At 39.7% G+C, this 12,614-nt stretch overlaps 1 protein-coding gene across 1 annotated transcript in view; it reads left to right on the forward strand.

Moving 5' to 3' along the window:
* Window positions 1-7,141, forward strand: part of IRAK3 (interleukin 1 receptor associated kinase 3) — a 79,736-nt gene extending 72,595 nt beyond the window's left edge. The window contains exon 12 of the mRNA XM_049883793.1: window positions 1,382-7,141. Within this exon, the coding sequence (XP_049739750.1) occupies window positions 1,382-1,801 (420 nt within the window). The 3' untranslated portion in view covers window positions 1,802-7,141. The remainder of the gene's footprint in view (window positions 1-1,381) is intronic.
* Window positions 7,142-12,614: the final 5,473 nt, after the last annotated feature.

Below are 12,614 nucleotides of genomic sequence, written 5' to 3' on the forward strand. Positions count from 1 at the left end.
CACACACACCCAGTGCCATCGAGTCGATTCCGACTCACAGCAACCCTATAGGACAGAGTAGAACTGCCCCATATAGTTTCCAAGGAGCGCCTGGCAGATTTGAACTGAAGACCCTTTGGTTAGCAGCCGTAACACTTGACCACTACGCCACCAAGGTTTCCTGGAAGTCAGGAGACCTGTATTCCAGGACTGATATCACCAATAAGAGCTGTGTGACCTGGAATCTTGGGCCCAGAAAAGACCTATGAGATGTTTAGTGGAGGGAACATGGAATTGGAAACCAGGTGATCTGAGGTCAGGCAGATGTTGATTACCTTTTGTGAGCCCTAGCTTTACTATCTATAAAATGAGAATAATAATGTTATGTGAAGACTAAATGAGGTAATGTTTGTAAATCCACTTTGTAAATTATAAAGCTTTCTGTGTTATTAAAAAGTGTGTGTGTGCATTTGTGTGTGTGAAGGTATGTTATATGTTATATTATTTTCGGCCTAGGGTTCTCAAATTGAGTTGCATATTCATATCAACCGAGGAGTTTTTAAAGTATAAATCCCTGGGTCCCAACCTCCAGGTTTTTTGGAATGAGCATCTCTAGAATGGGTCTAAGGGAGCTGTATCATAAGAAAGTTCCCTAGATAATACTGACTCAACAGTACACCAACTGGCATTTGAGAACTACAGATTGGGTCCACCCCACCTCCCACCCCAATCCTCCATATATTATGATTGAAGTAAAAAATGTAAATAGACTCACCCAAGATCACGAAGGGGGTAGTGGCAAGCCTAGGACTAACATTCAAGTCTCTTGATATATAATTCAGTGCAGTTTACTTTATAGTTTGCATCAAGCCACTTAATTTATTCATCATTAAAAGGAAGAGGTTTAGTTAATCTTTGGGGGCGTTGATGGTTCAGTGGTAGAATTCTTGTCTTCCATATGGGAGACCTGGTTTCAATTCCTGGCCAATGCACCTCAAGTGCAGTCACCACTCACCTGTCAGTGGAGGTTTGTGTGTTGCTGGGTTTTAGTAGTGTATCCAGACTAAGACAGATTAGGAAGAAAGGCCTGGCCATCTACTTCCAAAAATCAGCCAATGGAAACCCTATGGGTTACAGCATTCCAGTCTGCAGCCCATCATGAGGATGGTGCAGGACCAAGCAAATTTTCATTCTGTTGTGCATTTGGCCGCCATGAGTCAGGGGCCAACTTGATAGCAGCTAATAGCAATAGCGGCTAATCCTTAAGGTCTCTTCTAGTTCAAAATTCTATAGTTGAACTTATTTCATGAAAGTGAGGGAAAATATTTCAGTAGGAAGACTAAGAAAGGAAACAAGAAAAGTTATTCAAGCTTAACTCGGTGTTTGTTTCTTTGTTAATCAGGTCCTAAATACTCTTGAAAGTACTCAAGCCAGCTTATATTTTGCGGAAGACCCTCCTACATCGCTAAAGTCCTTCCGGTGTCCTTCTCCTCTTTTCTTGGATAATGTACCAAGTATTCCCGTGGAAGATGATGAAAACCAGAATATTCGTTCACTGCCTCATGGTAAAGACTTGAGAGAAGATAGAATGACTCAGAAAATTCCTTTTGAATGCAGCCAGTCTGAGGTTACATTTCTAGGCTTTGATGGAAAGGCGGGGAGCTGGAGAAATGAGGATGCTTGCAACACACGTGGTTCTTGTGAAAAAAGTTGGTCCCCAAAGCATGAAGCACCATCCCAGGACTTAGGGGCCTGTGATATGAATGTGGACACTTCTTCAGAGGCTGCCGCCGATTCTCATGGGACTGGGCTGGTGGAGTAGGGCTGCTCCTTTGAATTTTCCTGGAATGAATGTGAACAGTAGAAAAGCACTGGATTTCACCAGAAGATAAAGAGCAAGTTATGTTGAGTCCCCTGTCTATATGTATTATCTTGGGCAGGTATTGCCTCATAGGTAATGCCAAGACAATGATTTGATGGTGAGTTTGGATGGTGTGGATAAGCAGTCTAGACAATTCCACTCTTTCCTTCCCAGCCCCCAAAACAGAGTGGCTTAAAAAATAGTTTCATCAGGATAATTGCCTCATGATCAAACCCAAATTAAATTATGGAGAAAACAATTAGAGCCATTCAAACTCACTTGAGATCATGACCTATGACTTAAGACACACAAAACACTCAAAACCTATTAAAAAGGGACTGAATTCTAATGTCTTCTTCCAGCCAGTCATCAGTGTGAGTTTTTGTTCTGCTAATATGTTTTGTTGGATTTGATTGTTTGGTTTCCTTTCTTGCAAAGGTTGTAGGAAAGGTCTTCATTTGTAAATATTAATAGATGTCTTTTAAAGTAATTACCATTTTGCTTATTTTGACTGGTCTGAAAAAGTGTCTCGGCTGACTTGGGGAAATTAGAATCATGTGAAGTTGCCACAAATAATTCACAGAAGAGATAATCAAGAATTGACTCAAGAAACTCTTTTTCACTTTGAATCTGGACCTACCCAGTACCTTCAGTGAAGGGTCATTAAAGAAGCTTTGATTAACATCAGGCTGAGCTATTATTCAAGGAGCCCTGGTGGCACAGTGGTTAAGGCACTTGGCTGCTAACCAAAATGTCATCAGTTCGAACCCACCAGCTACTCTGAGGGACAAGGACGTGGCAGTCTGCTTCTGTAAAGATCTACAGCTTTGGAAACCCCAGGGGGCAGTTACTCTGTCCTATAGGGTCACTATGAGTTGGAATTGACTTGATGGCAACGGGTTTGGTTTGGTTGGCTTGAGCTATTACTCAGCACGTGTGTCACCAGTTGGTGTTACGCTGCTTTGAACATGCTTAGTCACTTTAAAGCAGTGGTTCTCAAAGTTTAGCACACAGCAAAATAACTTAGAACACCTGTTAAAAACACAACCCAGTTTCTGATGTCTTAGGTGTGAGGTGAGAAATTTGCCTTTAAACACATTCCCAGGTGTTGGTGATGTTGCTGATACGGGGCTTACACTTTGAGAACCACTTCCTTAGAGTGTTCTCACATTGGTACAGGTCAGGGTGTTCTGCCTTTCCATCTAGGTCATATGTTTTTTAGAAAAGAACCATTTCTTTTAATTCTTTTATATTCACCCTGTTATCTAGGATGCTGCTTAACATACAGTAGGAGCTTGTTATGGGTTGAATTATGTCCCTCCAAAATATGTGTTGTAAATCCTAACCTGTGAGTCAGAATCAACTCAACGGCAACTGTTTTGGTTTTGTTTTTTTATGCCTGTGGTTATCCAATTTAGGAATGTGTTATCTTTGTTATGTTTATGAGGCAAGATTAATGTAGGGAGTATTTTGAGTCAATCTCTTTTGAGATATAAAAAAATTAAACAAGCAGAAGGAGAAGAGGTGAGGGAAGAGAGATTTCAAGCCACGTGAAGTTTGCCAAGGAGCCGAAGCTCAAAAGACAAGGACATTCCTCCAGAGCTGACAGAGAGGGAAAGCCTTCCCCAGGAGCAGGCACTGTAAATTGGACTTCTAGCCTCGTAAACTGTGAGAAAATGTAATTTTGTTTGTTAAAGTCATCCACTGTGGTATTTCTGTTATAGCAGCACTAGATGACTAAGGCAGAGCTCTAAAAATATTATTGGCCAATGATCTTATTGACTAGATCACCCTGCTAGGATCTGTTTGGATGACTTAAAGACCAAGTCATACTAGCTGGAAGTGACCTGATTAATGATACGGTGAACAGATGCCCCTATGGCTGGGAATACCAGAATCTTCTATTGAGTGATCCAGTCCTCCTGACCAGACTTGCCTTCTAGCGGGTGCTTTAATAAATGTCAATCGTTAGAAATTAAGTCTTCCATACTGCTATAGGTAATAGGAGGATATCTTTATGGTTTTATGATGTGGAGACTAAAATACACACACACACAGACACACACACACAAAACAAGAATGAGTGTTTCTTCTGATCAGCAAATATGAAGTAGTAAAGAATTTCACTCATCTTCATCCTTGTAACACACCATGGGCAATCCTCCAGGCAAGTCCTATTTATTATGCTGTTAGGCCTTTTGTCCCATTTATAATGCCCAAAACATGGAGAAAATGTTTTTTTGTTGTTGTTGTTTTATTTTGTTTTTGAAAATAGGTTTGTAATTTCTGACGTAATCAATTTTATTGACCTCTTGAGAGCTGTTTTAATGATCTGTGACTCACTGCGTAATAGTGGAGTTTTATGGGGTAATACATCAGCCTGTATAAAACAACTTTTATGACCCGGCGTGAGGTTGTATAGGAAGTGAGGCTTATCACGAGTAGCATTTACTGAGCATCTGCTATAATCAAAAAGAAGCCCTGATGGCACAACGGATAAGTGCTCAGCTGCTGACTGAAAGGTTGGCAGTTAGAACTTGCTTAGCAGCTCTGATGGTCTGCTCCCATAAAGCTTACAGCCTAGAAAACCCTTCAGGGCAGTTCTACTTTGTCACATGAGGTCACTGTGAGTCGATATCAGCTCAATGGCACCTTACAAGAACAACACTAGAATCAAGGCACTTGTGTTAGCTACCAAGTTAACAAGTAAGGAGCAAGCTATTTAGTAAGGGAAAAAAGGCATATACCTAAGTTAACAGTTAACTTTGGTGTCATCTGTCATTTGAACCACAAACCAGTGGAACTGAAAGTAAGTGCTGAAAAGAGCAAGAAGGAGGCAGAAATTACTGTGCACTTTAGAGGGGGTAAGGAAGTCTTCTTAGAGATGGCTTATTGGAAAGAGAAGGGATTAAGAGAAAATAGAAAAGAGTACTGGAGAAGCATTCCAGGAGAGTTATCCAGGGAATTGGAGGCCCACACCTCTTCCAGAGTCCTGCACAACCCAGTCTCTGGGGTGAAGTGAAGGTAACTGTGTCAGGAACTTAATTTTTTTCCTGTTTAAAGCTCAAATCACCCTGAAGGTATGGATCCCATTTTATAGGTGAGGAAACTGACACAAGGAGGTTAAGTAACTTGTCTAAGGTCCTCCCAGGATCTGGAGGGATCAGAATTTGGACACACATCCATTGACTTCAAAGCCCTTCCTCTTTCTTGTACTCCACATTGCACAAAGAAGCCACTGTAGGTGCAAACTCATATGAAAAGGAATGTGAAAAGTCGTTTGCTAATTCCACATGTATCATTAGACACACAGGGCTCCCCATGGCTTCTGCCTTTTCACCATCCTGCTACTCTGCTACAAGCACCCACATCTGCAGTCATTTGATGTGAATTAAATGAATTTATCCATCCATTCATTCATTGAATAAATATTTATCAGTGGCCTCCCTTATGTCAGGCACTGTTCTAGGAACTGGGGATACTGTGAAGATCAACAAAAATTCCTGCCCTCATAGTGTTTACATTTGAGTGAATAAATGAATGAGTGAATAGGAAAAACCCTGGGAGAGATTTAATCCCAATTTTAACACGAACTGATTGCTTTCCCTGAGCCCTGCTGCATTGCAGTGTGCTATCTCAGAATGTTCTCTGGATGTAGGCCCCAGCTTCTCTGCCAGCTCTTTGGAAGAGGTCCAGAGATGTTTCCTCCTCATCCTGTTTTGATGACCCCTTGGTGGCCTATGGCTTTGCTATTCACATGCACTAGCTAGTCTGTAGCATGCTGTTTGGTAGTCATGACAGGTTACCCTATTCTATTGACTTATGTTTTCTTCAGGGCATATATTTGGCTACTAATGGAAACTTCAGCGAGCTTCTTCTAAGGAATCTGAAGCACCTACATGCAATTCACCTCACTATCACACTGCACTGGAATTTGCCTGTTGACTTATCTCTTCTCCTCTACAAAGCTAAAAGTTTCTTAAGGGCGGGGGCTATGTCCTGCTCGTTTTTATATCCCCGGTACCTGGCACATCATATGGCACAATACATATTTGTCGAGTGAATGAATGAAATTGTCTTCAAAATTATTGGTATCTAGTATTTTTTTTTAGTACTTCAAGACATTCATCTGGGTTTTTCCCAAAGGTTGTCTTTCTAATATTCAGACTATCATCAGTCATTTACTTAAATGGTTTCATGTCACCATTCTTGGACAGAAATTATTAATTTTAAATATTAATATATGAGATACCTTTGAAAAGAAGAATTAGACATAGTATAAATTGCTTATAAATTTGCGTCATGGCGGAAAATATTCCTGAACCATATGTAAGCAATGATAAACCAACATTTTAGCAGAGGATAAACTAATGTCTGTTGTGTTTTGTTTTGGCCTTTCTATCCCAAATTATTTATGTGTATTTGCTTGTTCATGGATTTGACTTGCAAGTATTTTACTGGGAGGTATTTTTAGTCCAAAGATCTATACTGTCTACTAAACCTTCACTTAAGGGCCTTCTTACTGAGGTCATCTGCCTCATTGCAAACTTTTGCGGTCCTCTCCATAAATAGCAAGAGACTATTTCCAGAGCTTTTTTGGCCCATTTACATATCAATATTAATTTGAATCAGGGGGCAAGGAGGGAGGAAGAGCTCCCCTACAGGAGATTCAGACTCAGTTAACTTTTATGTGTCTAGTTATGTGCTAGGTGCTTTCGTATATCACTTAAGCTTTAAACAACCTATTGAAATGGGTTTTACATGTGATGCTTAAAGAAGTTGACACTTGTCCTTTGTCACACAACTGATAGAATGGGAAAACAAACTGAAACTCATCATTCAAGTCCAGGGAATGTTTGCCCTGGAAAGAGGTAACTTAAAAAGTAGAAGTATCACCAATTTGAAAATAAAAATAGCTACTTAATGTGAATGTTTATAAGTTTATTATTATTATTAATTTTGTCCACCCAGGTTGGTAAGAATTTAAACAGTTGACAAGAATACGGGCAAATGAACGGGCTTTCTAGTTCACTGTTGGCAGTAGTGAAAATTGATACAACCTTTCTAGAAGGCATTTATATCAAAAATGTAATGGGGATACCCTTACCTAGCAATTTATTTAGGAGTTTATCCCAATGAATAAAAATGGCACAAATGTGTAAACATGAGCCCAAAGATGTACTTCATGATATTTATGTTGTTAAAAATTGGAAAACAGCCTAAATATTCACTAATAGAAGATGGAATAAATGAGTTATAGCACTTATATACAATTGAATAGTATGCATCTGTCATTAAAAATTTTGTAGTTCTATGTTTATTGCTATGGAAATTCGTCCCTGAAATATTGCAGAATGAAGAAAGCAGATTAGAGAATAGCATGTTTAATATGAGGCCATTTATAACATTGGGTATTTTAAAACAACATAGGTTTGATAAAGAGTTGTTCACCAAAATGCTAATGTTTTTTTTTTTTCCAGTCTGTGGTATTTGGGGTGGTCTTTACTTTTTTTTGTACTTTTATGTATGTGAAACTTTTATAATGAGCATTTATCATTTTTATTATCAAAAAAGAATAAAGCTATTTTTATTTTGGAAAAATTTCTCTATTTGCTTTGTCCTTTGCTGTCTACCTTAGTTGTATCCTTGGTAATGATCTGCAACTAGTAATAACGCTTGTATTTCATTGCTCTTTATTATTTTAAATAAATAATAAGTAACTGAAGCTACCAAATGGATTTGTCTGGTACCCTTTGAGTAATGAGCTTTGAGAGGGCGTATAAGAAAGCAATCCAAGAGGCAAAAACCAGACAAGCTGAGATACAGACGGGTGGAGAATAGATCACAGTGCACACTGAGAGTATTTTGTAGTTATTAGTTGATTTCGGTAAAGTTTTAAAAACAATTACCCTTAATATTTATACTTATGAATCAGCACTTAAAGCAGTAATGTATAGTTAAATTAAAAGATCTTTGGGAAGATCAATTTTTAGACCATAAAATATCCATTCCCCAGATTTGTGCCAGAATCACTTTGAGTTGGAATTGGCTCGACGAGAATGGGTTTTATCAGTTTTTAGCCTATGTAAAATTTTTGACTTGCTGAATTTAGTAGACTCTGAACTGTACTTATCAGTTGGAAAAAAAAACTTGCCACAGTGCAGAGAAAGTGTGACTGAATACAGTGCTCTCCTCTAGCAGGTAGAGATGGAGCCTGTGTAACGTTGCTAATGGGGTCCACAATGGTGCGTTAATTATAAAGCGAAATTGCAAAGTATACTCCAGAGTAAAATACCAACTCCAATGAGTTCTATCTGGAGGGACTGTTTTGTGGACATAACTAAGTTACAGAATGTGTAAATATGATAAAAGCACTTGCTAGTCAAATCCAGCTAAAAGATAAGCGAGTGATGGGTTTTTAAGAGCATAAAACAGCTACACATTTTGTTCTTTTGATACCAAATGAATGTGTTGGTGCTGTTTTGAGTTTCCTGGAAGGGAAATGCCAGATGATAACAACTGCACAAACCATCACTGCAAAGATTTCAGCAAAAGAGAAGTTAAGGAATCGAATACATGGAATAGCACAATGGAAAATAAAATCACTTCTAAACAGCACATTGGAATGAGGTATAAATAACCTCTGGTGGTCTTCTTAGTCCCATTATTCTCTAATGATAATTTTATGTCATTTTAAAAGTGTATGGGCTAATTATAGTGCAATTGCCGGACCATTAAACACTGGATCTTGTGATATTTTTCTTTTATGATTGTAGCACAAGAATTTTTAGAAGAGCTGAAATGGCTTCAGCCAAGGGCAAATATTAATCTATGACCTTTTAGTGTTTTTATTTTGTAAACCCTGGAGGAAACTTTAAGATTCCAGTGTGTTTACAAAGCGAAGTACTGTTTATAGTAACTCACTGCTGCCAAGTCTAAGGCTATCGCTTTAGACAAGAGGCACAGCAATCTTTGACATTGTCCTTATGCATTGGCCCAGCAGTTTGAAGAGGGGAAAAATAATTCCTGTGATTATTAGTAGCCTATCTTGGCCATTAAAATATGTTTTTTAATATGAAATTATCATCGTAGTTTAGAAGACATACTCCAACATTTCTCCATCTTTTTCCTTAATTCCTATTCTGGCATTGTTTTTCTTGATTTCAATAGTCACCTGAATCAACCAAGTGGTGTCATAGTCTCAGAGTTAAAAGATCTCACTGATTACAGTGAAACTACACTTCCATTTTTCTTTATCCACTTTTCACAAGGCCACACTCAGGCCCTTGTCACCCCCGAAGCTGCTACACATCGGAAATCACAGTAGGTGGTCTTTGACCTGGTAAAGACATCCTATCGTCCAATTTGTCTGTCTTTTTTCCTGGCCCATCAACCACCATCTTCTTCCTCATCCCCCTACTCCATGTTTTTGTTTGTGTAGGCTGGGCTTTTGTTTCTTCTGGATCAGTGATTGCCCCTATAGGGAGTAGAAACCCTAAGGGTTTCTATTTCAAACAGAGAGAATTTAATATTGGGAACTGGTTATCAAAGGGTTGGAAGGACTTGAATAGCAAAAAGGAAAACTGTGAAGTTATCCAGAGTAATACCTCCAGGAAGCTGCTCTCACCCACAGGGATAAAAGATTAAAAAGACAGACTATAACTCAGAATCCATGACCATTATGCTGCAGAGGCTGCTGAGAACCTGCCGCTGATGCTTCTGGAACTGCGCTTCCAAGGAGAGAAGCAGGAACATGGACTGACCCACCACCTGTGCTGTTGCTACCGTCACTTCCAGAGGCCCAATCAGAAGCAGGAAAGGAAAAAGCCTCTCCATTCTTCCACTTTCCATGAGAAGCTGGCTGAGAAGGGCATCTAAGAAATACAGTTTTCAGGCATCCAGCCCTCTGAACTACAGAGAACAGCACAGAGGGTCAAGAATGGAGCTAAGAGCCAATAAACAAATCCTACCCTTTGGCTATTCAGCATTTATTCTTACCCTTCAACCCCATAGTTAAACTTCCAGTAACAATTACAATATCATACAAGCTTCCCTCAAATAATTGAAGATGCTGTTACTCTCTCGAAGACACGGGCTCATCAGTCATCATTCTCATCTCTAGGTGACCTTAATTTTTCTTCCAGTTTAGTCATACCCCATCTGAATTTTCTAAGAATAAAGGTAAACATCACAAATATTTTCTGTATAACACAGGAGAAGTGAGAGAGAAAAAAATAATCGGTTCATATATACAAATAAATACAAAATAAGCAAAAAAACGAAATATGCGCAGCTGCTATAGTCCTTGTTTCTTAACTTGTCATAAGACTACAATTTATATTTATAATGTGTTCCTTCCATCATCTCCCCATGTTCCCTTTGCCCTCAGGCAGCACATTGGCTCTTTGGGATTCTTTACCTGCCAGTGTGCACCAAACCTTTCTTCCTGCCTTTATTGGGTCCTGCCTTTTTTGGGGAACCCCTGGTGGTGTAGTGGTTAAGAGTTACAGCTGCTAACTAAAAGGTTGGCAGTTTGAATCCACCAGGCACTCCCAGGAAACTGTATGGGGCAGTTCTACTCTGTCCTGTAGGGTCACCATGAGTTGGAATCTACTCGATAGCAATGGGTTTGGTGTTTTTTTTGTTGTTGTTGTTGTTTTTTGGTTTGGGGTTTTTTTTGGCCTTTATTGGGATGCTGTAATCTTAACATTAACTTTCACTACAGGATATGGAAGGATTAGTACCCAGCATCTACTTGACTCCAAACTTAGCCCTTCCTGCCCTCATTGTGCTCACCAACCCTATTTCCCCTTGAAAAATGCAATGAATACCCAGAGCCAGTATAATAACCTTCTTTTTTCATCACGGTTCAGTGGTGTGAAGAGCACAAATGAAAATATCAACTTCTAGGTCAGAGGAACCATTGCTCTGTGTACATAGAAACATTCCTGCCTTGAGATCTAAGACCTTTAAACCAGCAGAGCCTGCTATTGTAGGAATGGGAAGCAAAACACTTTTGAGTGGCTACCTAGATGTAAAAGTGAGAGGAGCATTCCTACTTCACCCCTTAATTCCCAGGCCTGAATGTTCTGGCTATGAGAGAAATAGTACCATATGTTGGCCTTTGATTTAATACATATACTTCATTCAGACCTGAAGAGTGTTATTTTGAAGCTAACACTATAAGTGAGTTTTCAGTAGGCCATTTCAAAGTTCTGTATGGCCAATTCTTCTTGACAATTGTTCTAGTTGCTTAGTGATGCTATAAGAAAAACACTACAAGTGGGTGGCTTTAATAAACAGAAATTTATTCTCAGTTAAGGAGGCTAGAAGTCTGAATTCAAGGCACTGGCACTAGGGGGGAAACCCTGGTGGTGTAGTGGTTAAGTGCTATGGCTGCTAACCAAAGGGTCAGCAGTTCAAATCCACCAGGTGCTCCTTGGAAACTCTATGGGGCAGTTCTACTCTGTACTATAGGGTCTTTATGAGTCGGAATCGGCTCGATGGCACTGGGTTTGGTTTTGGTTTTGGTTTGGCACTACGAGAAGGCGTTCCCTGTCTGCTCTGGGGGTGGGTCCTTATCTCTTTTCAGCTTTTGTTCCTCAGTTTCTTGGCGGTTGATGTTCTCCTGGGGTGTTATCTTCCCCTTGTTTGTGCTTACTTGTTTTTGTGCCTTATCTTTTTTTTTTTGTATATATCTCAAAAGTGGTTGGCTTAAGACACATCCTGTATGTCCTCATTAACATATAGGAAATCATTATTCCCAAATAGGATTACATCCACAGTATAACCAAAAGCAAACCCATTGCCATCAAGTCAATTCTGACTCACAGTGATCCTGTAGGACAGAGTAGAACTGCCACAAAGGGTTTCCAAGGCTGTAATCTTTATGGAAGCATACTGCCCATCTGTCTCTTGCAGAGCAACTGGTGGGTTTGAACCACCGACCTTTCGGTTATAGCAGTCACTGCTTAACCACTGTCCCACCAGGGTTCCTCATACATAGAATAGGGGGTTAGAATTTACAACACATATATTTGGGGACACAATTCAATCTATAACAGTGATGAGGTACAATATAAGAATAGCAATTTCCATGGGTATGAGCCCATTGACACACTTATTTTGCTATAAAATGAGTTCTCAGAGCCATGTTTTAAGAGATACTATATATCTACCAATAGAGGTCCTGGCAGAGGCATTGTGGGCAGGGAAAGCAAATCCATATCCATATCTATTCTGGTGAGGACAAATCACAGTTCCCTCCATGATAAAAGGGGTCCAATGTAATCAACCAAGCAGCTAGTTGGTTGGTTCCCCTAAAAATGGTACCAAATTAGGAACTAGCATCAATTTCCACTGTTGGCAGTTTAGGTATTCATGGCAGGAACCACAACAGCGTTGGTGTAGAGAAGTCCACACATAACTGTCATGGATTGAATTGTGTCCCCCAATTTATTTTGTGCCCCCCAATTCAATTTGTGCCCCCCCCCCAAAATATGTGTATCAGTTTAGCTAGGCCACGATTCCCAGTATTGTGTGATTTTCCTATGTTGTAAATCCTACCTCTATGATGTTAATGAGGTGGGATAGGTAGCAGTTATGTTAATGAGGTAGGACTCAATCTACAAGGCTGGATTGTGTCTTGAGCTGATCTCCATTGAGATATAAAAGAGAGCAGAAAGACAGGGAGACCTCATACCACCAAGAAAGTAGTGCCAGGGGCAGAGCACATCCTTTGGACCCAGGGTCCTGTGCAGAGAAACTCCTAGTC

The sequence above is a fragment of the Elephas maximus genome, chromosome 4, assembly GCF_024166365.1.
Source record: "Elephas maximus indicus isolate mEleMax1 chromosome 4, mEleMax1 primary haplotype, whole genome shotgun sequence".
Taxonomy (NCBI): Eukaryota; Metazoa; Chordata; class Mammalia; order Proboscidea; family Elephantidae; genus Elephas; species Elephas maximus.